Raw genomic sequence first — 27651 nt, 5'->3', positions numbered from 1 at the left:
ACACATATCGACTTTCATGCAATCCATTCATTTTGTCTTAGGTCTATCTCTACCTCGAAAGCCTTGCACATTCTATAATATATCTAATATTCTTAATTTAATGAGTAGAGCTGTGATAATCTACCGGTGCTCAACAGGAGGCCGCTCCCGAGCCAAGGACTCAGAAACGTATAAGGCTTGCTTTTCTTAATGTTCTTCGAATGAGACAATACGACCTGAAACAAGAATGGATAGCTGAAATATGGATCTATCGTAGCGCGGTCGTAGCTAGGTCTGTTGTATGCCTCGATCAACATATAAAAAGGCACGCGGCACGTGTAATGCTCTCAGTTTATCTTAAATCTATTATTATGCATAGCAGTTAGCTTGACACTACCAGTATTTGGAGCTTGATTGCTTCTACCTAGTCAGGTCATAAGTATTGTCACACAGTAAAAACTTTTCTTTTAGAATGCTGGCCACAAAAAAGTTTATTGAATTCGAATTTCGAATTGTTCATGAAAATAAAAATGTATACTTTTAGAATTTTACTCATTTTTAAATATGGAGTGGACGCTTAAAGAATACCCTGTTGTAGTTATTGCGTTGCATCGTTGCGGTTACGCGCCAATTAAAATTTTTAACATACTGAAAAATTTGAATATAACCAAAAGATTCGTTTATCGTACCATTAAACGATACAATGAAGACTCTAGTGTAGATGACAGGTCAAGAAGTGGTCGCCCTCGGTCTGTTAGGACTCCAGCAGTGATAAAAGCTGTAAAGGCGCGAATTCAAAGAAATCCCAAACGTAAGCAGAAACTGTTGGCCCTTCAGATGGGCTTAAGCAGAACCACGGTGAAAAGGGTGTTAAATGAAGACTTAGGGCTTCGGGCATATCGAAGAAAAACAGGACATCGTTTGAATTCTCGTGTAATGGACCTGAGACTGAAGAGATGCCGCGCTTTGTTGAAGCGGTACGCGGGAAAAAAATATCGGGAAATTCTTTTTACGGATGAAAAAATTTTTACCGTAGAAGAGAGCTACAACAAACAAAATGATAAGGTGTATGCACACAGTAGTGAAGAAGAGAGCAACCGTATCCCACGTGTCCAACGAGGTCATTTTCCATCCTCGCTCATGGTATGGTTGGGAGTTTCTTATTGGGGCTTAACAGAGGTACATTTTTGTGAGAAAGGTGTGAAAACGAATGCAGTTGTGTATCAAAATACAGTCCTGACGAACCTTGTGGAACCTGTTTCTCATACCATGTTCAATAACAGGCACTGGGTATTCCAACAAGATTCGGCGCCAGCTCATAGAGCGAAGAGCACACAAGACTGGCTGGCGGCGCGTGAAATCGACTTCATCCGGCACGAAGACTGGCCCTCCTCGAGTCCAGATTTGAATCCGTTAGATTAGATATGGCAACACTTGGAGGAAAAGGCGTGCTCAAAGCCTCATCCCAATTTGGAGTCACTCAAGACATCCTTGATAAAGGCAGCCGCCGATATTGACATGGACCTCGTTCGTGCTGCGATAGACGACTGGCCGCGCAGATTGAAGGCCTGTATTCAAAATTACGGAGGTCATTTTGAATAAACTTTAGTTTCATAAGAATCTGTGTTTGGTTAAGTTCATTTTGGTATATGAATGGTTACATAATGAATAAACTTGTTTCAATTATTTTACATTAAACATGTGACAGAATTTATGACCTGAATAGGTATAGGCCGATAGCCCTAAACACGTTATTACGGATCCTGCCGATCCATTAACGGTGCTTTTAGGTACCTCAAGCACCTTCAGCAATGGCAGGGGCAGAGCCAAGCCGTTGCCTACCGCTTAATACTCTGCACAAACCTCGTTTGAAGAAGGACATGTCATAGCGCTCGGGAAACACCGTGGAGGGGAGCTCATTCCATAGCCGGATGGTACGTGGCAAAAAATACCTCTGGAAACGCACTGTAGATGACCGCAGTGACTCCAGGTAGTACATGGACAACAGCAATGCTAGGTAAGGCGTGCGTGTGAGTGAGGTGGCGAAATTTGCGGAAGACGGCGCCACGCTTATCCCTTCAAAGCTCTGACTGAACGAGGAGTGTTATTTTTATTGCTTTTATGGATGGACAAGCTCACGGTCCACCTGGTTTTATATGATTAATGGAGCCCACAGATATCTGCAAGTATAAATAGCCACCCACCTTGAGACATGAGTTCTAAATCTCAGTTTTACAGTTCAACGGTTGCCTTCAAGCCGAAACGCATCTTTGTTTCACGGCAGACATAGGCAGGGCAGCGGTACCTAAGCGTGCGAACTCACAAGACCCCCCTGCCACTAGTCCTTAGTGTATTTGACCCTGCATACTAAACGGAGGCCCCAACATGTTGGGTGATACACCAGCGATTCAACCCTAAGCCACAAAAAGGGGAATACCCGCTAAAAAGTGTTTTATATCACAAAGGCTTGATCATAAATAGACGGATCATCATACGTTGTGTTGCATATTGTATCATATAAATAAACTGGCTTTAGCCCGCGACTCCGTCCGCGTGGAGTGGAGTTACTTTGGCATAACGCTAAATTTTACCTCCACTACATTTACGGTTTTTTTTATTTTTTTATTGCTAAATGAATGGACGAGCTCACAGCCCACCTGGTGCTAAGTGGTTACTGGAGCCCATAGACGTTTACGATGTAAATGCGCCACCCACCTTGAGAAGTTCTAAGGTCTCAAGTATAGTTACAACGGCTGCCCCACCCTTCAAACCGAAACGCATTACTGCTTCACGGCAGAAATAAGCAGAGTGGTGGTACCCACCCGCGCGGACTCACAAGAGGTCCTACCATCAGTAAAGAAAATATTTTTGAATTATAGAATGTTAAGGAGCTATTTAAACACCTATTTTGAAACATTCTTTATTGGTGCTCCACTTGTATTGGTCTTAGAGTGATGTTATAATATAGCCTATAGCCTTCCTCAATAAATTTCAAATCGGACCAGTAGTTCCTGAGATTAGCGTGTTCAAAAAAACAAACTCTTCAGCTTTATAATATTAGTATGTATCATAATTTTCTTTAAATCAAAGACATTATCTTTTTTTACTTTTTATTGCTTTGAACTCGTTGGAAAACATATTAGTGGATTACCTACAATCAGGTCGGCCATATAATTAATCTACAAAGGCAATAAAAATACTTCGAAAAATAATTTCTGTCATATTTTTAAGTAACTATATTAAAAGTAAGACGAGTTTCATAAAAGGCAATAGTCTAGTTCCATGTTTTGCATCGAAATGGTCGAAGAGGATAGGTTACGCCACACTGGTCGTGAACTTATCGCTTTATAACGACACTATTAATGATAATAATACAGAATATTCACCTTTCCTACTATTAAAATAAGAGCTACTAACCTCAACATCCCTTTCGTTAAACAGATGCAGGATTCTCCTCTTGAATATCTTCACAACGTATCTATTACCGTACATCGCATGGTACTCGCGCAGTTTTATAAACATTTCTCCTGTAAATGAAAAGCTTTTTATACATATTCCAAAGACCAACCCCAAAACCGTAAACTATAATTTGATCTCTAGTCTCACGAAAGTATTTTAGTTCTCTCTGTTCTGTGACGTATGTTCCACTGTGTGCGCTTTGAGGTATTGTTTGATGATACCGCGACAGCAGCAAGCTGTGGACTAGGGTGTCGGAATTTATTTAAAATTTAAATAAGAATATCATGTTTGGAAGGTTTTTTTTTTATTGCTTAGATGGGTGGACGAGCTCACAGCTCATCTGGTGTTAAATGGTTACTAGAGCCCATAGACAACTACAACGTAAATGCGCTACCCACATTGAGATATAAGTTCTAAGGTCGCAGTATAGTTACAACGGTTGCCCCACCCTTAAAATCGAAACGCATTACTGCTTCACTGTGGAAATGGGCAGGGTGGTGGTACCTACCCGCAACAACAAACATAACTTAGAGTACATTGTGGTATACAACCGGTTAACTAAGGTTTTTATGGTTCCTGGTAAGCGTATGAAACCAACTGCGACCACCATCAGCAGTGAGCTCGTACCAAGGAATACTGTATACATACTTGTATTTAAATTGACGAATCGCAAAGCGGCTCCAATGATCGGCTGCCTTTCTGGCCCGGGAAGAGAGTCAAGAGGATTCTCCTCATCCTCTAAAGCCTTCCATATCAAGAATATAAAAATAATCAATAAAATTACAGCCCAAATCATTTTGTATCTGTAACAAAAAAAAAGAAGTATGTTAGAAGATGTCTCTAAAATGTTCAAAGTCAAAACCACTGAACAAAATCATAATCAGACATGATTGATTCATTATCATTCATCCATCATATGTTTTGTGTAACAAAATTTTATTAAACAGAAAATCCCTAGCTTTGTGGCCAGGTTTTTGTGTCATTTCGGAGCTTAAGTCCCCACCTGATAGTCCAAGCCAGCGGATTCTATATAGCTATGCTGACGAAATAGACCATTTGTACAAGTTTACAGCTACAAGCGTAAGTTAAAGTAACTTTAGCTCTTCTAGGTATTTCAGTAACGCATAAAGCTTCAGAGACCGACCTCCATTTGCCAGTGTAATTTTTTCTGGTCTTGTCTCTAGTGTTGAATATAGATCCAAACGGTTATTTGCAAATATGTAACTAAATATTAAAGTACATGTGTTTTTATTTTTATTTTTGGGATCCGTTACGAACATTTCTCCTCTTTTAGGATTAAGAGACAATCGGCGTCGTCTGCTTTTGCTTTAGGACGGTAGGCAGGGCATGTCAGAGTTGACACAATAAATACCCCTGTCTTTTAGCATCCCGCGTCCGGAATGAAAAATTCAACCGAGGGTACCAGACGCGTTAGGGGACATGTTTCATGTGAAGTCCATCTCTCCCTGACATTCCTCGAGACGCTGAACCTGCCATTGCCACTAAGGCTTTTGATCCGCGGACTAACTGAAGCCCGCAAAGAAGATACCGATACGTCACACACACACATTCAATTCTTAATTATTTATAAAATATGTGTACATTAAACGAATTTACGTTCCGCGGACAAAAAGGCATTTACACAAGTGATTTATTCAAGGATCTTTAAATAATAAATATATTACGAACGTGTATTTTCGTATAGAACTTAACTGATGTTCATTGATCAGATTCGGATGGAACACATTACATGTGGTTTGAAATAACAGTACATTTATAAAGGTGAGTATACTCTGAAAATTGTATTGAAGTTGTCAGCGGAATAATATTTTTCGTTTAAAAAAAGGTCAAAAAGACACAACTTTATTATAAAAAATATATATCCGAACATTACACAAGTGTATCCGCAAGCCAAGAATAGAATGAAAACATAAATATAAAACCAGAAAAATATGCACGAAGATTAATTAAATTTATTCTAACAGTGAGCTGCGAAGTTGAGAAGATTTGGGATGGTATGGACATGTGATGAGATGAAATAAAAATGAGGTTGGTAAGAGAGTGTTGACTATGAATGTGGAAGGATATAGAGGAAGTGGTAGAAGGTAAGAAGAAATTGATGGATTGCGTGAAAGATGATAATTGTGTGTAAGAGGGGAGTGAGCGAAGAAATACGAGTACGATAAAGGAGTATGGGAGGAGAAAACATGTTGCGCCGACCCCAGGTGACTGGGAGGAGGGCGGGAGAATGATGAGTGAGTGAGCTGCGGGTCTTACATTTTTGTTTGCTCATCGAAAATTTAACCTAAAATATGTATAATTATAATTTGAATTTGTAAACTTCGCAATTAACAAAAACAACTTTTACGCTTTAATTTTGCGCTCATTAAAATTATTTCTTGAGTTGCGAATACTTTACAGTCTTCGTGGTCGCAGACGACGGCCTTCGTCTCACGAAAACCGGAGTAAAGATATCTTAAGCACGTTAATTTGTAACTTTAATAAAACTAGAGGTCCCGCAGTAGTCTAAATTCGACTATAATTAATTGGAATTGTAAGTTTGTACACTATTATGATTGTATTTTATACTTCTATAATCAGAAATTTCGCCAAGACACTATAAAAAATATTAACAAAGACAAACAATATTTAATCTATTCTCAATTTGACAACAGACGTCAAGAACAAAAGTTAGACAATAAATACTATGCATGCGTGTGTGCGTCAAATATATGGTATGTAGTGTGTGTAATGTTTTATTTATTGATTTAATGTATCTTTTATGCATTATTTAAAAAAAATATTAGCATTGTCCACTTCTTCTCAAAATTTTCTATAAGTGAGGAAAATTTCATACTCCTCCGTCCGCGCAATTTTCGTAAAAAGGGATACAAAGTTTTGCTTCACGTATTAATATATAGATAGAAAGAAAACGGAACGACCGACAGAAGTGATAACTTAAAGTAATCTAATTTGAACTAAATAATATTGAAATTATTTAATTTGAGAAAAGCTATTATTTAAATTTTATGTATGATAATTTAACGAAATTATAATATAAATTAAAAAAGATATATAAAAAGTAAGGAGTTACATACGTTCTCGGTACCGCTGCCGCATGCGTGAGAGAAAAGGATGCCAAACAGACTGACGCCGTAACGCGTTACGTAACAAAACAGTTTAACCTCCCATAAGAAGTTATCACTTCAAAATACTTTTGTTTGCATTTTTTACGTGATATTTCGAGTACATATCGAACGATGACATGTTTTTTATTGATTTATTGACATTGAAAGGTGACCATCGCACGGTGCACCTGGTGTTAAGCGGCTAACGGAACCCATAGACGTCATATGGAGACACGAGGGCTAAGCCCCAATTGTGTTTATTAACAGGTCCCAATCGTTCAGATCGCAAGCCCTGACTACTTCGGGGCGGAAATGGGGATGGTCGACCAGCAGTTGGATGTTTTATAAAACTTAATAGGCTCAAGCATTATAAGTTTTGTGTTACAATAGTTATTGCATTTAAACATGTCATACAGCAGCACAATACATTACAAGTAATGGCATCCACTAATCCCGCGCTGAACACTAACAAAATGACAGGTACCGGCAGCATACACTTGTGAAAGAAACCGTACATCTTTAGATTCTATAAAAAACATTACATTATTACAAATAGGGTTTTTCAAATACGGTTAAGGTTGTAGAAGCATCGTCTAAAGGTGGTAGCCATCCATAGAGGACTTGCGAGGCAAATTGCTGTATTTTTTTCGCAGGAAACAACATGTGGTTCAGTCTTGTAGTCGTCGCTGTGATATACGCACTGTGGAAACTCTTTTACAAGGAGGACGATCCTATAGACTCATTACCTGGTCCTACCAAATTACCGATCATTGGTAATATGTTGGATATGTTCAACATGACGCCTGGTAAGACTTGTGATGTTTTTTTTAGGATAGGACCCGGCGGACGGTCAATACAGGTAATGAGCATCGGTAATGCCAAAGACGCAACTGAGCCCCAATCCACAGCTGAAGACTTCTGAGAACTTCTAAGATACGCTATAAGTGGCAGGAAAATAACACAGAGAGAAGTTTTTTTTGGGTTAACTTGAAACTCAGATCGCAACCCGGAACTAATAATTCACAGAAAGAAAAAAAAAATATTTTATTGAACTGTATATAAGAACGGAACTGCAATTGAAAGCGCACAAAACTCACCTCGCTCAGGTCACCCTGGCATGGCAGCGAGTTGGCATACAGTACCCAGACGAAACTGTTAGCAAATTTTACATTTTCTAAAATACCTTTCAAATGTAAAACCTTATTTCCAGGCGAAAAATTCAAGTATGAACGTCAACTTTCTAAGACGTACAAACAACGGTACATGCAGAATATATTCTATCGTCGCATCGTCTACGTCCACCACCCTGACGATGTCGAGGTTCGTTCTAAGAATTTATCAACGTTTGGAGACCAGTTTTCTTGCACAGATTAAACTTTATGTTAAACTGATACATTGAGACTTAAATACGTACGTAAGGACTTTGGTGACTACTTATTTGTTTTCTGAGACTTTAAGGCTCCGCTTAACCACTTAACCGTTAGCGGACACTGAGATAGTCCGCCCAACTAATACAAAAAAAGTGTTAGTACCTCGATTGCCTAGAAACTATGTTGAAGCCGGAACACGGAATAAAGGATACCGAAAACAATTTTTTTCAATGTCTCAGGTAGATTTCTATCTTTTCAATAAAATCTGTAATATACTTAGTCTGGCCATAAATACTGTTACAAAGGAAAAAAAAAATCTATTGCAAATAGCATTTATTACTTTTTATAGTGTGTTAGTTTAATACATAAATGTAAAACAATTTATAGTATAAAAAGCTTATTCGCAGTGGTCTCCATTGGCAGCAATACAGTCCTTTAAACGTTGAGGCCAGTTATCAATAGAAGCACGCACTCTTTTCATGGGAAAAATTTTCACTGCCAATCGTACGAATTGTTTTAGGGACTCCAAATTATCATGGCGTTTAGGGCAAGCCGTACTCTCTAAAACTGACCATAAATCATAATCCAGCGGATTAAGATCGAGACTAGACGACGGCCAGTCTTCAGCTCTGATGAAGTCCGAAACGTTCGTTTCCAACCAAGACTGCATAGACCGAGCTTTATGACCTGGCGCCGAGTCTTGCTGGAAGGACCATTCTTGATTATTGAACATGGTGTTGTTAAGGGGCTTCACTACCTTCTCAAGGCATTTTGATACACTTGTGCCGATGTTTTGATATATTTTCACAAAAGTATGGCTCAGTCACTCCTTCATAGCTAATACCCCACCAAACCATCACTGAAGTCGGATAGTGCTCACGTTGCACTCTGTCGACTAATTGGGAAGCTTCCTTAGAGCTTTGAGCATAAATACGGTCATTTTGTTTGTTGAAATGTTGCTCAATTGTATAAAATATTTTGCTTTCGGACAGAATTTCTTCGAATTCTTTCCCTTACTGCTTTGACCACCTTTTTCGTACGAACACTACGTGGGCGGCCAGATCTTTTTATCATATAAAAATGACAGATTCCAAATTCAAATGTAATATTTTGTTTATTTTTAATTGTAACAGTATTTATGGCCAGACTAAGATTGGCAAAGTTATACGCATCTCCTTGCCTTCTGACCCTACGGGAAACAGGCCACCGGGCCTCTTAGTCACTTGCTTAGTTGCTGGCACCACATGCATACTACGGGCTACTCCGCTAATTCACAACAGGAGCGGCCATTCATTACCCAGTTGCCGTACGACTTGGTTCCTTATGAACTGAAACGCCTATGGGGCCGGTAGGAAAAAGTAATAGGATGAGAAGGATTGGATGAGATCTCTATCTCGGACAGGCCTCGACGACAGTGTTGGTAAGGACCCTCCCACCCTCTCTCTCTCATGCCCCGTCGCTTTCTTCTGCAAGTTAGGACTACGCACTCGCAGAAATCGAGCACGATCCTGCACGATCCTTAGACAGTACGGTCAGCAGCGAAAAGTCGGTCCCTACTTGTGTGCTAAATATTCTGCGCCGTATTCAAGAAATATTAAATAATTCACAGTTGAATTAAATCCACAGGTTGTCCTGTCACACTCGAAGAATATTACCAAGAACGTGAATTACGATTTCTTGAAACCCTGGCTCGGTACTGGCTTACTACTATCAACCGGTACGTATATATTGACATAAAGCTCTGTTATTTTTCTACTTATATATAAATTACGGCTTTATCATCAATACATATAATAAAATCGTAACTGGTCGCTGGTGCTGTGTGATGATAATAAAGGTCAGACGCTAAAAGTTGTGGGTGTAGATATAAGTGTTAACTGCTTTTCACACAATCAACTCGGTCACATGGTTATGTAGCTCTGTCACATGTTAGCAATCCTAGCAACCTGCATGCTTTGATCCCCGATGGCTATACGTCTATGTCGTGTATAGAGAAGCATTACTTTAAATTAGATTTTTCTAAATACCCAAATGACGGTGCTTATAAATCAAAATATATGTCCTAAAACTGCTGCCCAAAGTCGCTATTCCACGTGGACGGAGTCGCGGGCACAGCTAGTGTTATAATATGTTTAATTTCCGCTTGTGATAGCAGCACGCTAACTGGACTCAGAAACGTTGCCAACATCACAATGACATCGAATGCTTTAATTTACACTAGATGATGACCGAGCTTTGCTCGTTTTTTTTTTAATAAATTGTGTTTTTTAGATATTATATTTTAATACGAAATACATATTGATAGAATGATGAAATATTCCAAGATCGTTTAGGCATTTTTAAGTGAACACATGAGTTAAAAAGACACAAATAATATAAATAAACAATTCATTTTCTTTGTCTAACCTTAAACCAAACACTCATTCATTGGCTTCGGGTTGCTTAACAATGCCATCTTGTTGTGTCTTTAAAGCAGTTAGTTGCTCTCAATTAAGAAAAATAGTATTATTATTCGCCAATAGATATCGGGAAGAGTCATAAAGTTGATTATGGATAAAGTTGATTATTGAAAACACGAATAAAACAACATTTTCCGAAAATAAATCGTAGCTAGATCGATTTATCACCCCCGAAATCCCCTGTATACTAAATTGTATGAAAATCATTGGAGCCGTTTCCGAGATTCAGAGAGAGATATACAGTCAAACCTGGGTAAGTGAGAACTGGATAAGTAAGAAAACTCTATAAGTGAGAGTAATAGCCAGGACCCGTCATTTTAAGCTCCCAAAACCTCTATTAGCGAGAAACAGAAACCTCTGTAAGAGAGAGTCGTTTTTTCCTCATGGACCTCCGTAAATGAGACTGCTACCTATCTATACCTCTATAAACGACAGCCGAGATTTATTTATTTATTTATATTATTTAGGAGGAACAAATGACAAAACAAATTACAAATTTAACATCTGCTATTTTATGACTCATTTTTAACTTTCGTGGAACTTCCTATCATTGTTTTTGTATTGTTTTCTCGTGAATATTGAACCTATTCTATTTCATGGAACTAAATAACGTTGTTATTTTATCGTATTCTTTTATCACATTATTTTCGAATGGACACTGTACCTGTGTACCGTCCTGTTTGTCGGACTTACTTAGTTTATCGTTAATCAATTGCGAAGGAAAGTTCTGTTCTGCATCATGTAAAAACGAAAAATTAATGTACTGTCATTAAGTGATAAACTTAAAATAGTGAATGCATTTGAATGCGGAAAATCGCGAAACGAAATTCAGAGGAGCATTAGCGAGAAACTCGGGTTAGTGAGAAACCTCTATAAGCGAGAAAGAGATTGTGCTCCCTTGAACTCTCGCTTATCCAGGTTTGACTGTATATATATACTGCCCTAGTAGCTGACCCAGCAGACTTCGTAGTGCCTCTCAATCGATAAATAAAATACCAAAGCTTTTGTATAGAATACACTTAAAAAATCCGTCCGACGGGGGACATATAAAAGGAAAAACAAAATTGTTATTTTTATTTAATTCCGAGCATTTTCATATTTATCTTTATCTTTTAAACCTTCTCTGGACTTCTGCAAATAATTCAAGACTATAATAAGCCAAATCGGTCAAGCCGTTCTCGAGTTTTAGCGAGACTAACGAACTACAATTCATTTTTATATATATACTAGCTGACTCGGCAAACGTTGTTTTGCCATATATAAGATTTCTAGGGAATTTCTAGTGTAGAAAAAAAAGTTACTTATTGTAAATGTGTAAGGATGTGGTAAATGAGTGAAAGAGGCATGTAGCGCTGTGAACGATTAGGGAGTATAAAAATAACAAAACCTCATTCAACCACATACCTAGGTAAAACCTCATTAAAACAAAAAAAATATGTCCAAAAATAAAATAAATGTTAGGTGTGGACAACCCTTATCACTTAGGGGTATAAAAAATAGATAGTAGCCGATTCTCAGACCTACTGAACATACATATAAAATTTCATAAAAATCGGTCAAACCGTTTCAAAGGAGTATGGTAACTAACATTGTGACATGAGAATTTTATATATAAGATAAGTATATATAGATACCAGAATTGCTCGTTTAAAGGTATAAGATAATATACATAAAAAAAATATATCAAAATACACTCACCTCTATAACTTAATACTATCACACATGGTCAATGCAAGATTTGTTTTGTATTTAGCTAATCGGCAACAAAGAGAACTGTGACACATGTATAAGACGTGCTTGTAGAAATTCAACGCATCTCTCACTGATGATATATTTAGGCGATCGAGGCAACGGTTTGTTTTACATTCGCCAACTACGACTAAATGTGTCAGACGAGTGTCTGGTAGTAATGTTCACAGCACAACGACATGTGTCACTAATAACCGGTAACGGATTTAGGCTTGATGCCGCTCTAAGGTTCCCTTTCACTGGAGCGGAGGAACGGAGTAATCTTATTAGTTGATTTTGAGCAATCTTATTGGTTAATATTTCTCCTGTTTCTCCTCTCCGCTGCCTCGCTCCGCTCCGGTGGACAGGCACCCTAAGCCCTGTTTATCGAACCGCCTTTATATTAGAATAAATTTTATTGATTGTAATCCAATATTTTTATTTTAAATTTCAAAATAAATTTATTTCCTTAGAATATTATGCCACCCTGCCTATTTCTGGCGTGAAGCAGTAATGCGTCTCGGTTTAAAGGGCGCGGCAGCCGTTGTACTGTTAAGCTTAGAACTCATGTCTCAAGGCGGGTGGCGGCATTTGCGTTGTAGATGTCTATGGGCTCCGGTAACCACTTAACGCCAGGTGGGCCGTGAGCTCGTCCACTCATATAAGAAATTATATATATATATATGTATATATCATTTTGGTATTTATTAAAATTTCCGAACATATTTTACTAATAAAAATAATTTTTAATGAAAAATATATATACAATTTTTTTTCATATTCAATTTTTTTGCATCCTAAAACTGATTGAAAGAAAAAAAAATGTAATTGAAGTGAAAAATATCTTTCGATATTTCTTTTCCAGAATTTTAATTTATTTATTTATTTATTTTTATTTATTTATTTATGTAAACACAAAAAAGAAGACATAGTACAGAGTAATAGGAAAATTATATAAGAAACTTTTTTTACAAAAATTAATCCGAATTCATTTTCAAAGGACTGACTGTCTTTGCTTTTTATTGTCTTTGAAACTTTGGAATTTCAAAAAATTTTCTACTTTCAGAATGTCTTGATGAGTTCGGGCTTTTGAGCGCGACTTCTAGAAGCGAAATTGTGCGAATTATTTTATTTCAAAATTATCTTCGTATTTCCATTCGTCTGCGACCCCCAAAATTATTTAATTACAATAAAACGCGAGAATATACCGTAATATATATATTTAATAATTATTTCATTTTAGCTATGTAGGTAGTATTTTTTCAAGTTTAAACGTCTTGTAATGGCTTATTAACCGGATAGCATCTATGAAAGTGAACAAGTCCATGGGCGACGGTTACCACTCACCATCAGGTGGGCCGTATGCTAGTCTGCCTACAAAGGCAATAAAAAAAAAATAAAAAAAAAGTGTGGGAAAATTAAATAAAGTCACCAGAAAAGGCTTATGCGTTTTTTTCCAAGAGTCCACTGAAGTCTCAATAAATTCCCGCTATTTTATTGCGTTGTAGCGTGCAACGCTGGCACGCATAGATTAAGTAAACATTTAATATCTAGCACGTCAAGTCGCGCTCGGGCGTCTTCGGCCGCGATCGGAGTTCCCGAATACGCGGGTTTCACTACATAGATGAGGATAGCTGATGTCAGTCGACAAAATTCGCGCGCCGATTTAATGTTTATCTAAAAAATACTAGGTATATAGTACGTAATATAATATAATTAGTATCACCTAGTGCCTAGCTTCATTTTCTCCGTTTCTTGTTAATATTATGATACTTGAAGCGTTTATAAAATAATGTGTTTGACTTATTTCTTTTTGTGTACAAATTTCTCGCTAACAGGAGAGTAAATAACAAACTACAGCGTCATTATATCATTACACATCAAACGAAATGAATAGTTTTATTCCATTTCGTTCCAATTGAGTACAATTTCAAATAAATCAACTTCATCTCATTTCGCTCCATTTTACTTATAAGATAAATAAGTTGGTAAATAATAATTAACAATTATTAAAAATACGACATTGTACCAACATTAGATTCGCAAAAAAAAGAAGACACAAATTCCATGCGTCGAGTTCGTCTAGTTCGTCGAGTCGAGTCTAGACTGCTTTCTATAATTCGAAATTCTTGTACAGGCAGTAAATGGTTCAAGAGAAGGAAGATCCTAACTTCGGCATTCCATTTTGATATACTCAAGGACTTCGCAAGCCTTTTTGAGGAGAAGAGCCGTCATCTGGTGGACCAGCTTAGGGCCAATAACGGAGAGGCAATTAGTTTATTACCTGTCATGAGTAACTACACTTTGTTTACCCTTTGTGGTGAGATGATCCGATAATTTATTTATTTTAACTTCGTGTAGGCATTACGACACTAAAACAGATATTTAATCTGGCTCACTTGTTGTCGAAACACTTTTACTAATTTAAAAAGAGGAGATTCTCGATTCGACTAGGTATATTTTTTTCTAAGTGAACGGATTTTCATGATTATTTTTTTATCCGACCCAGACGACGGGGCAACGCAGTCGCCCGAAATATGTCTTGTCGGATCCCCCGGATTCACTCACGGTGCTTTTAGGACCCTCAAGTCCTGGTTACCGTCCTCGTCGAACTTACGACGAAGACGGTGCGTGCTTACGTTCGCCGAGCGAACTAGCCCATAGACACAGCCCACTGAGTTTCTCGCCGAATCTTTTTTTTTTTATTGCTTTGAGCTCACATCCCACCTGGTGTTAAGTGGTTACTGGAGCTCATAGACATCTACAACGTAAATGCGCCACCCACCTTGAGATATAAGTTCTAAGATCTCAGTAGAGTTACAACGGCTACCCACCCTTGAGACCGAAACGCATTACTGCTTCACGGCAGAAATAGGCGGGGTGGTGGTACCTACCCGTGCGGACTCACAAGAGGTCCTACCACCAGTAAAATTCGCGATAGGTGCTGCGAAGCGCTATCCTTGCTAGGGCTGGTGTTAGCAAACTCTCTCCAGTTGAGTCCATGAGCTCACCCACCCGTCTAGAATAGCCCCTTAGGCTATCAGCGTATAGGTAGGGAGAAAATATATTTGAAAGCTGATGCTTCTCCTGTTCCCTGGTCCCATTTGAGTTTTCCTAGATAGATAGAAAAGTTGTTGAGTTATCCTTAAAAAACATATTTCTTCGACTTTCTTTTTTGGTTAAAATTTTGTATTATCTGGTAGATTTATTTCGTAAATATTTCATTCAAATTACAGAGACGGCATTGGGCACAAAATTAGACACAGACCGATCGGTAACTGCGGCCGAATACAAAGATGCTATCTCGAAAATCGCTCAAATAAGTATTTATAGACTGCCCAGAATTTGGCTTTACATCGATGCAGTATTCAATAGAACAAGTGCGGGCAGAGAATTTGCTAAAAACGTTGACATCATCCATTCTTTCGCTGATAACGTCATCGTCCAGAGAATGGAACAGAGACTGAACAGCCTTGATAAAGGACTGGTGGAACGTGATGAATTTAACAGAAAGAAGAGAACGGCGCTGTTGGATCTGCTTCTAGAAGCAGAAGCGAAACGTGAAATTGATTTAGAAGGGATCCGGGAAGAAGTCAATACATTTATGTTTGCTGTAATCTTTTGATGAAATTTTTTATAATTATCTTACATACGAATGTTACTACATACTGGTCGCAATGGAAGCTCGAATGGATAGATCGTGTTAAGTGGTTACTGGAGCCCATAGACATCTAACGTAAATACGCCACCCACCTTGAGATATAAGTTCTAAGTGGAATCAAGAGCGGTGCGAATCTGGTCGGACCAACGTATTGGGCTGCGCCCTCGAGGTCTTTTCCCATCTACCTTACCAGTCACGATGAGCCTCTCGAGATTGCTACCATCTTTCCGTGCAATGTGACCGAAGTAGTCAAGGACTCTGCGAAGACACTCGGATGACAGCCGCGAGGGCATTTTGAGTTCTTGTAAAATTGATACGTTGGTCCGAAATGCTGTCCACGGTGCACGTAAAAGAAGTGAAACTTCTTTTGCGGTGTGTAGTATTGTGGTTCTCTTCATTTTTCATCCTTAAATCAATTTTTTATTGTAATAGGGAATGCTGTCTATAAGAGAAACGACCTGGTTCGCTTTCTCCCTTTCTCCACGGTCGATTGGTTTGCGAGACGGTGTGTCTATTTTCTCACTCTCGCTCTTCCTAAATTGTATCTTTCCTCCCTAGCCGTAACGAATCTGTCGCGAGTTACATTTTACTCTCAACGCGCCTAAAGAAGTTTCACTCTGAAAACAAATTTCGTTCTAAGGTAATTTAATTTACGATTATCATTCGTAATTCAAAATTTTCTATGAATAAATCCAAACACGCTAATACTCTACTTAACCACCCCCCGTCACAACGTAATAATGTCCACGAGTAAATCTATAGTTTTATTTCAGGGACACGATACTACGGGGACTGCTTTGACTTTCTCGCTCATGCTGCTATCAGATCACGAGGAAGCACAGGTAACTACTAAACAATCTATAGCCACACACACCAAAACAATCCATTTAGTCATGGCTATCGTAGAATAGCAGAGATCTGGCAAAACCTTAAAACGCAATAAAGATATTTACAGCTTAGCTTATTTAATAATTTAAACTAGTTCCGAACAATTATATTCGGCTGACATCTCACTGTACCTATGGTCGATTTCTATAAAATTGCACCTTATAAGAATCGCAATTCCTATATTAAACTAATCCGATAGAGATTATAGGAGATAGATAAGTGACATTGACAAAAAGATCCTCAAGTGAACTGGACATCAGTTGGACAGGCTTATGTTCAGCAGTGGACAGGCCGAGATGATAATGATGATGATGAAGTGACGTTGATTTTACTTTCATTTGATAGGAACGCATCTTCGAAGAGTATAATCAAGTAATGCGCGGTAAAGAAACGCCGACTCTGTCCGAATTCACAGAAATGAAATACCTCGACGCGGTCATCAAGGAAACCTTAAGGCTATATCCGAATCCGCACAGAGTAGGCAGAGTACTAACCGAAGACATCACTTTAGGTAAATTACATTTAATTTAACGGATTTTAAACCTTAAATGCATGATTTTTCCTTTTTAAATACCATAAATTGAAACAGGTAGATAATTAAACATAGATGAAGGGAAAAATAAGGATTTTTTTTCTAAAAAGTATATTTTTATAAAAAATTCCTTATAATCAGATAGGCTGCTAGTTTGCGTATTTAATCCATTACATCCCGCAGGTGGTGTACCAATAAGGGCTGGTACAGAAATAGGCGTGCTAATCATCGACCTGCATCACCGTGAGGACTTCTTTCCCGAGCCTGAGAAATTCCGGCCCGAGAGGTTCCTCCGCGGGGAAATACAGCATCCGTACAGCTTTGTTCCGTTCAGCGCGGGACCCAGGAACTGCTTAGGTAGGTGCCGACGGCCTCATCCTTTCCAGGGATCCGACGCGTAGATGATGGCTGACGTAGGACTTCAGTGCGAGCTCAAAACCCATAAAATTCCACACGCGACCCCACCATGAAATGTTGTGAAGAGTTAACAGAGCCAAACGAAACGTATTTCGCAACAGGAAAATTAGATCCATCACTTTTCTTTCTATAGTAAAACGGCCACGTCCTTACGGATCCAACAGATCCAATTACTGTTGCATTAGACGCCTTCAGCTCTCACACTAGGAACAGGCTTAGAGAACCCGGTAACCGTACTCGTCGAACTCGACAAAGTATTTGCCGTGCAACCTAACCTAAACATCAGCCCACTTAGTTTCTCGCCGGATCTTCTCAGCGGGTCGCGATTCCGATCCGGTGGTAGGATCATTCGCAAAGCAGCTGCTCTTGAGTTGGTTTAGGTGTCTCCGGAGGGCTCGGGCAGCTGTTAATAACCTCACCCATCCTGGCTGAGCCCTTGCTCGCCCACCTGTCCTGGTGAAACTGGAAAGCACGCCGGGCTACCAGTAATCCTTCCTTCATAAAAAAAAGTAAAATGGTCTCTCCGGCTCTTCTACCAGAACAAGTTAACACAAAGACTTGATACTTAAACTATTTTGACAGTTCAACCTCTAATTTATTATATTCATTTTACTTACTATATGTACCATAAAAACAGTTTTATTTTGTCCATGGCTCACGTTAACAGAGGATACTAACTTTTTCTTTAAATTGAGAGAAAACCCGAAATCCATCAAAAACAATTTGCAAACAATGAAACGTTGTTTGCAAATTTACACAATCGGAGTGTTTGTTATAGTTTTATTGTTATCCGGTAGATTTGATAGTCACTGACGGACACTATTTTACACGGTTTTCGAATCCCGCAGGCGGGTTCTAATTTTTCTGATGAAATACGCGTATTTATTAAATGTTCTTGGTTGACTTCCAAGGTAAAGGAATAACATCGTGTAATAAAAATCAAACGCGAAAAAAATTATAATTTGCGTAATTACTGGTAGGACGTCTTGTGAGTCCGCGCAGGCAGGTACCACCACCCTGCCTATTTCTGCCGTGAAGCAGTAATGCGTTTCGGTTTGAAGGGTGGGGCAGCCGTTGTACTGAACTGAGACCTTAGAACTCATATCTCATATGGGTGGGCGGCGGCATTTTCGTTGTAGATGTCTATGGGCTCCGGTAACCACTTAACACCAGGTGGGCCATGAGCTCGTCCATCCATCTAAGCAATAAAATTTAATATCTATACGATATGCTAGTTTTCATTTCAGGTCAAAAGTTCGCCATGCTGGAGATTAAGAGCGTCTTAACTCACATCTGTAATAACTTCAAATTAGTGCCGATGAAGAGGAACTGGCGAGTTGAGACAGTCGGAGACATAGTTCTGAAGCCAGCCGAACCTATTTACATTAAATTTGTACCGCGATAACTTCCAAACGTTGCTGTTTCACATCGGACTCGATCGAAGACACAACGCCTTGACTTCTTGTTAGTTTTATTTGCTTCCAATTGTAGGGGAATGATACCCCGCCCCGCTTAGCTGTTTACTATGCAGTTATAGTAATGAGCAACATACGTCAGTCAGTCAGTGGTCAACGTGCAGCGATCCACTGCGGTCGCTGACGCGAATAAACATGTTATTATAAGTAATGTTTTACTGACCGTTCCGCTGAGGTTTATGGAGGACAACACGCATCAAACAACCAACGCACACACCTCCTCCTTCTTCACCCAATAAACCTCATACAATCTTGGTCGTATTTACGAATTACGTTAGCCTTAGTGATCACAAACTACAACAATCAGGAAACAGCTAGTTCCTTCGATCGTGCCTGCGACCTGTGAAAATCTCTTAAACAACTAATCTATATTTATCTTCACTAAGAAAATAAAATATTAGTTCACAGTTTTCAAATAAAGTTTGATGTTTAAAGATGATTTCCTCTAATCTTAATTTTCACCCTCTCTCCACCTCTGCCGCTACTATTAGTACAAGTAGACAAATCTGAAAGGGTAAGGTTAGTTCCTCGAATCCAGCTAATTCCAGCCTCAAAAATACACTGCTACAAATAATAGCAGTGATATGGAGCATAATGCGTGATGGGCAGCGCCAATCCAAAGCCGGATGGTCGTGGCAAATCAGATCTCTGGAAATGCACTGTGGATGAATGCAGTGGTTCTAGGTAGTATGGATGAACTCTACCTTGATGGCGGGCGGTACGATGCTAAAGACGAGATGATGGAACCTTCTCAAACAATTCAGAGCACTCATGGAACATACGGTACAAAATACAGAGAGAACCGAAGTCCCTTCGCAGACCCAGCGGTTCCAAACAACCCGTGAGAATGGGGTTATCGACAATCCGAACGGCTCTCTTCTGTATGGAGTCAAATGGAAGTAGCTGGTATTTAAGAGCTCCGGCCCAGAGGTGACAGCAGTACTCCACGCGAGACCGGACTTGTACTTTGTAAAGCAGAAGTCTTTGTCCAGGCGTGTCCACTGCCGCTCCTCCCGCCGACGACCGCCCGCAGTCCCCGTGGGGTTGTAGTGTGGTTTTTTTTCCCTTCATTCCCGGTTACCCAGGCATCTTGGGTCCCGCGGTAATGAGGATTTTTTTTACAGTGGTTTGGTTGACGGCTAGGCTATGGGCTACAGAGTGGGGGGGTAGGTTCACGACGCCGCTGGTGAGGGGAGATCAACCTTCCAAGATATTCACAATATATGGCAATAACAATGGCATAAACTTTAAAAACATTAACATACACAGGACAAAACGATACGACAAAAGAAACGAAAATTGATTGAAACAATCATCGAAGAGAAAAGTTCCGCACATTCCACGGGGGCGGGGGAGAGGGTTACAGTTCGGCGTCTGGCCCCTTGGTGGGGCTGTAATTGACACCCTCCTTTACGTGGAGGGGCGGGCTGACGCTCCCTGCCGGGGAGCGATAGTGCAGGCCCCTGAAGGGGAACCCCCCAGACCGGCTAATGATTTATGGGGAGACAGGTGAAACCCACACCGAGGGGGACACTCATAGGTCCTCTCCGGCCTTACAGCCGATGAGGATCTTTAACTCCGAACGATCGTCGGGGGTACCAATAGCTCCCGCGGCAAGGCCTTACCATCAAGTGGTCTGGCGTGCAGCGGGGCTATGTTGTGGAGATGCTCATGGGGACTCGCTCGTACATGTTACGTGCGAGCCTAATCACAAACTCCATGAGCGATTCCACACCTAGGTCCTGGGCTATAACGTTATTTCTGATGTACCGCCCGACCCTGACGATATTACGGAGGGAAAGATTCTGCTGGGCCTGTAACCTAGATCGCTGGGACGGCGACAATAGTTGGCACCAGGCCGCAGCAGCGTATGTGAGGCGGGAACGGACATATGTCTTGTAAATAGCGAGCTTAATTCCGGTCGGGAGTCCAGACGCCAACACCGGCCGCAGCATGAATCTGCCCGCACTCGCCGAACCGATGATTCGGCTGGCGTGCGCTGCCATGCTCAGTGAGCGGTCGATGTCACACCCGAGATACCGGACCTTCGGCTTAAACTCGATATTCACACCTCGGAGATTGAGTTTCTTGGGGCGACTCTGATACGGACCGGACCGTAAAAGAGTGCCGCAGTCTTACCCACGTTGACCGCGACTCTCCAACGGTCAATCAACTGGGGCAGTAAGTCCAAAAACCTCTGCATCCTCATTATGGCTGCGGAGGGTAAGGGAGAGGACGCGAAGTAGGCAGAGTCGTCAGCGAACAGTGCTAACATCACGTCCTAGGTCCTTCGATATTCGTTCGACTATTCGGCGACAGATGGCGTTACTCTTACCGGCGTAACAGTATTTTACCCGTCCTAATGTGTTACGAATATATTATTTCGTGTGGATATAAACAGTTGCAATTATCGCCGCCACCCTGATAATCCTTTAACAATTGTTAAAATTCTAACGCTGATAATGTCCTATATCCTATGGCCACTGAATTCCTTCTTTGAGAACGGTTAGCTGGTAGATAACTCAATTGTTGAGTTAAGCTCGCCATTTTTTTAAATCTTACCGCAATTACTGTATAACAGTGTGTACAAATAAAGAATAAAGAATTAGAGTAAGAATTAGAGTAAATTGTGCAATGCATTGGAATCTCCATAATTTTCATACATGGACTCCAAGCCGATGGAGAGTCAACCTGTCAACAATACGCCGCCTATATCGAGTTCTGAATGCAATCGGTCATGGAAGTAGTTGAAGACCGGATCAGTGCATGCTCATTTGGAAGCCTCAGGATTTGAACCAGGTTCAATTGTAACGAATCAACAGGGCTTTTTAAAAATTAGAATTTAGAAGGTTTCATTCACTGCCTTTTCATAGATATTCAGCATTAGCAACAATTTGCGATTTTAAAATATATATGTAAGTATACTAGCTAACCCGGTCGACTTCTTAGTGCCTCAATCGATAAGTAAAAGACCTAAACTTTTGTATAAAATAAGCTTAAAACAAACAAAAGGAAAAACAAAATTTTTACTTTTATTTAATTCCGAGAATTTTCAATTTATCTGCCTTTTAAACCTTCTCTGGACTTCCACAAATAATTGAAGCCCAAAATTAGCCAAATCGGTCCAGCCGTTCTCGAGTTTTAGCGAGACTAACGAACAGCAATTCATTTTTATATACCTAGTCTTGCCAAAAATACTGAGACATAGGAAAAAAAAAATTCTATTGCAAATAACATTTATAACTTTTACAGTGTGTTAGTTTAATACATAAATATAAAACAATTTATAGTATAAAAAGCTTATTCGAAGTGGTTTCCATTGGGTGCAATACAGTCCTTTAAACGTTGAGGCCAGTTATCAATAGAAGCACGCACTCTTTCCATGGGAATTTTTTTTACTGCCAATCGTACGGATTGTTTTAGGGACTCCAAATTATCATGACGTTTAGAGCAAGCCGTACTCTCTAAAACTGACCATAAATCATAATCCAGCGGATTAAGATCGAGACTAGACGACGGCCAGTCTTCAGCTCTGATGAAGTCCGAAACGTTCGTTTCCAACCAAGACTGCGTAGACCGAGCTTTATGACCTGGCGCCGAGTCTTGCTGGAAGGACCATTCTTGATTATTGAATATGGTGTTGTTAAGGGGCTTCACTACCTTCTCAAGAATTGTATCTTGATACACTTGTGCTGATGTTTTGATACCTTTTTCACAAAAGTATGGCCCAGTCTCTCCTTCATAGCTAATACCCCACCAAACCATCACTAAAGTCGCATAGTGCCCACGTTGCGACTAATTGGGAAGCTTCCTTAGAGCTTTGAGCATAAATACGGTCATTTTGTTTGTTAAAATGTTGCTCAATTGTAAAAAAATTCTCATCCGTAAACAAAATTTTTCTATAACCTATGAGTATAGATAGACTTATCTATATAGGTATATTAATACGTGAAGAAAAAATGTTGTATCCCTTTTTACGAAAATTGCGCGGACGGAGGAGTATGAAATTTTCCACACTTATAGATAATATAGAGAAGAAGTGCACCATGCTAATATTTTTTTTAAATAATGCATAAAATATACATTAAATCAATAAAGAAAACATTACACACACTACATACCATGTATTTGACGCAACACGCATGCATTCTATTTATTGTCAAACTTTTGTTCTTGACATCTTTTTTTTTTTTTTAAGACATTTTATGACCTGGTAACTAAGACCTTTAAGTCATGTCTTATTTTACTTTATATTCTTAATTTTATGAAAAATGATAATATGGAGTGAAATGAAATGAAGATGATTAATGTTGTCAAATTGAGAATAGATTAAAAATTGTTTGTCTTTATTAATATTTTTTTATAGAGTAGCCTTGGCGAAATTTGTGATTATAGAAGTATAAAATACAATCATAATAGTGTACAAACTTACAATTCCAATTAATTATAGTCGAATTTCGACTACTTTGGTACCTCTAGTACATATAATAATACAATATACTAGTACAGTATATTTATCAGAGACCTCGATCAACGACAACAATTAAAGTATCGTACAAAATCACCTTTCATACGTTTGATTTTGTAATAAACAACAGTGTTGAAGTGTGTTCTCATTTATCTATCAACGAGCTATGTAAGACAACTTGTCATAGAACTACGAAAATCACAGCTTCTTAAGTACAAAATGTAATGAATGTGGAAAAAAATATATTATTACAATGGACTATACTGCAGTGGTATGGAAGGTAGCATATATTCATTCCCAGAGCACAAACCTTTCCCGTATCGAATTTATAATACACGCTTCTACGAAATTTATACTCTTTACGGACTTTTGTGGGGAAAAAAGACTCATTTTCATTATAAATTATACATTGTTTACCTTCTTCTTTCCCTTAAAACGTATGCCTCACTCATATTTGTAAATACCATTACATTATTAACTAAAATTGAGTTGTCAATATATAAAACAAACACTATATTATGAATTAAGACCAAATCGTTAAAAACTCACTGCGATTCCTTCGGCCTTCGTTAATTAACACAGACACGAGAAATAAATAATAAATCAATTCGATATCAATAAACAAAATACTGATTGAGAATACAAGCTACCACATGCAAACAAACGTCAGTCATACACTGGCTAGAATTGTGTAACATCCTATCTACTTATAAGAGATAATAAAATTATAACACAAGAGACTGCTATGTTTTCGTTATCTTCATTTAAACATTTGTTCCAACGCGACCTGCATAACCAACTTATCACCACTCTGTAACTTCACATTATTTTCAGTTTACTTCTCTATTATCATAGTAAGTAATAGCACTACTAATATCTTCACCTTAATTTGGTTTTCAACATTCTCTAATTTAATTCCGATCTTCAATAGGTAGAGTTTGGTACTACTGTTCCGCACATTTTTGCAGCGATGCAAGTATGTATTCTATGGAATTTGGAACCTCTGGGTCTGCGGAGGGACTTCGGTTCCCTCTGTATTTTGTACCGTATGTTCCACGGGGAGTGCTCTGAGGAATTGTTCGAGATGATACCGGCATCTCGTTTTTACCATCGCGCCGCCCCACACCGGAGTAGAGTTCATCCATACTACCTGGAGCCACTGCGGTCATCCACAGTGCGTTTCCAGAGGTCTTTTTTGCCACGTACCATCCGGCTATGGAATGAGCTCCCCTCCACGGTGTTTCCCGAGCGCTATGACATGTCCTTCTTCAAACGAGGCTTGTGGAGAGTATTAAGCGGTAGGCAGCGGCTTGGCTCTGCCCCTGGCATTGCTGAAGTCCATGGGCGACGGTAACCACTCACCATCAGATGGGCCGTATGCTCGTCTGCCTACAAGGGCAATAAAAAAAAAAACTATCTGGCTGCAAAACCGTTATTTCAACCAGAGTCATCGAACCGTTGTATTACATATAAGATCCCATCACCGAATAATGTAATAAACGCCCTGAGGTCGTCTGACAACAGCTATCTTTGCTAATAAATACATTTAGCCATAAGAAAGCCTGTGAGCTCTTACAAAACAATAGCTAACTATTGTCAGAATAAATCAATTTTCTCGTTGTAGCTCATTTTATTTAATTTCATTTACAAAATATATAATTTCATAATAAGTACTATAATAACCTTGTTTAATTTATCGTATATCTGTCTCTGCGCCTAAATCATATTTCTAGTCATATTTTATGAAGTAATTAACGCAGCGAATACATTAAAGGCTTTAACAAACGGTCGATGTGATAGCTAAAACTATCAGGTTAATGGATATTGTACAATTTAAAAATTCCTTTTGACGTTCCAAGGTCAATTTAAGTGATTACACTATCGGCACGCTATGATGGCCGTTTTGACATATTACAATAGTGATGTGGAATGTCAATTAATTCTCGAAAAAAATATAATGAAATCTATATTATGTTTTTATTGCATACTAGAGGTCCCGCAGTAGTCGAAATTCGACTATAATTAATTGTAATTGTAATTTTGTACACTATTTGATTGTATTTTATACTTCTATAAACACAAATTTCGCCAAGACTATACTATAAAAAATATTAACAAAGGCAAACAATATTTAATCTATTTTCAGTTTGACAACGGACGCCAAGAACAAAAGTTTGACAATAAATAGTATGCATGCGTGTGTGCGTCAAATACATGGTATGTAGTGTGTGTAATGTTTTCTTTATTGATTTAATGTATCTTTTATGCATTATTTTAATAAAATATTAGTATTGTGCACTTCTTCTCTATATTCTCTATAAGTGTGGAAAATTTCATACTCCTCCGTCCGCACAATTTTCGTAAAAAGGGATACAAAGTTTTTGCTTCACGTATTAATATATAGATACCCGATTAAAAAGGTTTAATAAAACAAAAATATAAATGCTTACTTAATATATTTAATTAATTTAGTATTTAATAATCATATTACTAAGTGACCTAAATCTACTTCTGATGAAATTTAATCTTCTTCTATACATTACTAAGTAACCAGAAACAGAAGCATTTACTTAAGCCTTGATGCAAATGATGACTGACTCAGCAGTTAGCGGGCTTGACTGTTGTCCCGAGTGTCGTGGATTCGATTCCCACATCGGGTTTTCGTTTGATGATCAGCTTTGTTTGCTCTCTCTTTATATAATACACTGTTGTAATAAGCATATATCTCTCACTAATCTAACACAGTGACTGATATATAGTTAGTGGCGTTTACTATTAGTTAATTTATTTACCTAATTTTAATTTTATATTAGTAGTTGACAATTTTAATTTTAATAATTTTAATTCAATTTGGTTTCAACGGTAACCACTCACCAACAGTTGGGCCGCGTGCTCGTTCTGCCTACAAGGGCAATAAAAAAAATACATACATGCACACATTGAATTTTATATCATACTAATTTTAAAAGGCTCTAGAGACACGTAGAGCAGGTCACTGTCTGCATGCTGTTACCAGAACCCACCCACACACACCCACACAACATCACGGCGCTGCCCATCACGCATTATGCTCCAGATCACTGCTTTTATTTGTAGCAGTTTCGAGGCTGGAATTAGCTGGTTTTTTTTAGGGATTTTATGACCTGGTAACTAAGACCTTTAAGTCATGTCTTATTTTTATTTATATTCTTATATTTATGAAAAATAATAATATATATGTAGTGAAATGAAATGAAATGAAGATGACTAATTTGAGAAAATAATCAACTGGGATGAAATTAAATGAAATGAGATGAGATGAAATGATATTTAATATACCCTTTCAGATTTGTCTACTTGTACTAATAGTAAATGGCGGCAGAGGTGAAAATAAAGATTAGACAAAAATCATTTGATTTTTTTCCTAGTGAAGGTATATGTATGTAATGAATGATTGAATGTCAATCTGTCATATGACAATTGATAGTTGTTTAAATAATTTTTCGGTTAATGGACGTTGTGAAATGTGTGTTAAAGAATTATTGAAGAAAGGGCATTAAATGTTGTTTTATAATGGTAATTACGGTGTTTAAATAAGAAAAGACGAAATTGCGTTTCTTCTAAACAACAAGAAACAACATTTAATGCCCTTTCTTCAATAATTCTTTAACACACATTTCACAACGTCCATTAACCGAAAAATTATTTAAACAACTATCAATTGTCATATGACAGATTGACATTCAATCATTCATTACATGTAGATTAGTTGTTTAGGAGGTTTTCACAAGTCGATCGAAGGAATTGTAGTTTGTGACCGCTAAGACTAACCTAATTCGTAAATACGACCAAGATTGTATGAGGTTTATTGGGTGGAGAAGGAGGAGGTGTGTGCGTTGGTTGTTTGATGCGTGTTGTCCTCCATAAACCTCATCGGAGCGGTCAGCAAAACATTACTTATAATAACATGTTTATTCGCGTCAGCGACCGCAGTGGATCGCTGCACGTTGACCACTGACTGACTGACATATGTTGCTCATTACTATAACTGCATAGTAAACAGCTAAGCGGGGCGGGGTATCATTCCCCTACAATTGGAAGCAAATAA

At 38.6% G+C, this 27651-nt stretch overlaps 2 protein-coding genes across 5 annotated transcripts in view; one reads left to right on the top strand and one right to left on the bottom strand.

Moving 5' to 3' along the window:
- Positions 1-24330, bottom strand: part of LOC114252440 (cytochrome P450 4C1-like) — a 34250-nt gene extending 9920 nt beyond the window's left edge. Inside the window, exons 1-4 of one of the 3 annotated variants that reach the window (XM_089736458.1) lie at positions 24114-24330; positions 4087-4241; positions 3397-3506; positions 125-215 (exon numbers count right to left, since the gene is read on the bottom strand). In XM_089736458.1, coding sequence (XP_089592584.1) covers positions 125-215; positions 3397-3506; positions 4087-4234 — 349 coding nt within the window. In that variant the 5' untranslated portion in view covers positions 4235-4241; positions 24114-24330. Of the gene's footprint in view, positions 1-124; positions 216-3396; positions 3507-4086; positions 4242-6536; positions 6561-12093; positions 12263-24113 lie in introns of those variants that run through there. The other 2 variants (XM_089736457.1, XM_089736459.1) reach the window with 2 other exon arrangements.
- Positions 5002-19080, top strand: LOC149500528 (cytochrome P450 4C1-like). 2 transcript variants are annotated; one of them, XM_089736464.1, is made up of 10 exons: positions 5002-5220; positions 7220-7372; positions 7777-7886; positions 9563-9653; positions 14261-14443; positions 15360-15736; positions 16558-16626; positions 17018-17183; positions 17388-17561; positions 18869-19080. In XM_089736464.1, the coding sequence occupies exons 2-10, from the start codon at positions 7228-7230 to the stop codon at positions 19024-19026; spliced, it is 1473 nt and encodes a 490-aa protein (XP_089592590.1). In that variant the 5' UTR covers positions 5002-5220; positions 7220-7227; the 3' UTR covers positions 19027-19080. The 2 variants fall into 2 exon arrangements, with proteins under 2 accessions (XP_089592590.1, XP_089592591.1); XM_089736465.1 differs by lacking the exon at positions 5002-5220 and having other exon boundaries at positions 6714-7372.
- Positions 24331-27651: the final 3321 nt, after the last annotated feature.

The sequence above is a fragment of the Bombyx mandarina genome, chromosome 21 (genome assembly GCF_030267445.1).
Source record: "Bombyx mandarina strain Sakado chromosome 21, ASM3026744v2".
NCBI classification, from domain to species: domain Eukaryota; kingdom Metazoa; phylum Arthropoda; class Insecta; order Lepidoptera; family Bombycidae; genus Bombyx; species Bombyx mandarina.
This window is presented reverse-complemented; position numbering and strand designations above follow the sequence as displayed.

What these genes read in the sequence shown, in the direction of transcription:
- LOC149500528 (XM_089736464.1), top strand. Translation starts at nt 7,228, where the DNA reads ATGTGGTTCAGTCTTGTAGTCGTCGCTGTGATATACGCACTGTGGAAA. An exon ending in TGGCTTACTACTATCAACCG is followed by an intron (nt 9,654 to 14,260) that starts GTACGTATATAT and finishes ATTCTTGTACAG; the next exon opens with GCAGTAAATGGTTCAAGAGA. An exon ending in CAGATCACGAGGAAGCACAG is followed by an intron (nt 16,627 to 17,017) that starts GTAACTACTAAA and finishes TTCATTTGATAG; the next exon opens with GAACGCATCTTCGAAGAGTA.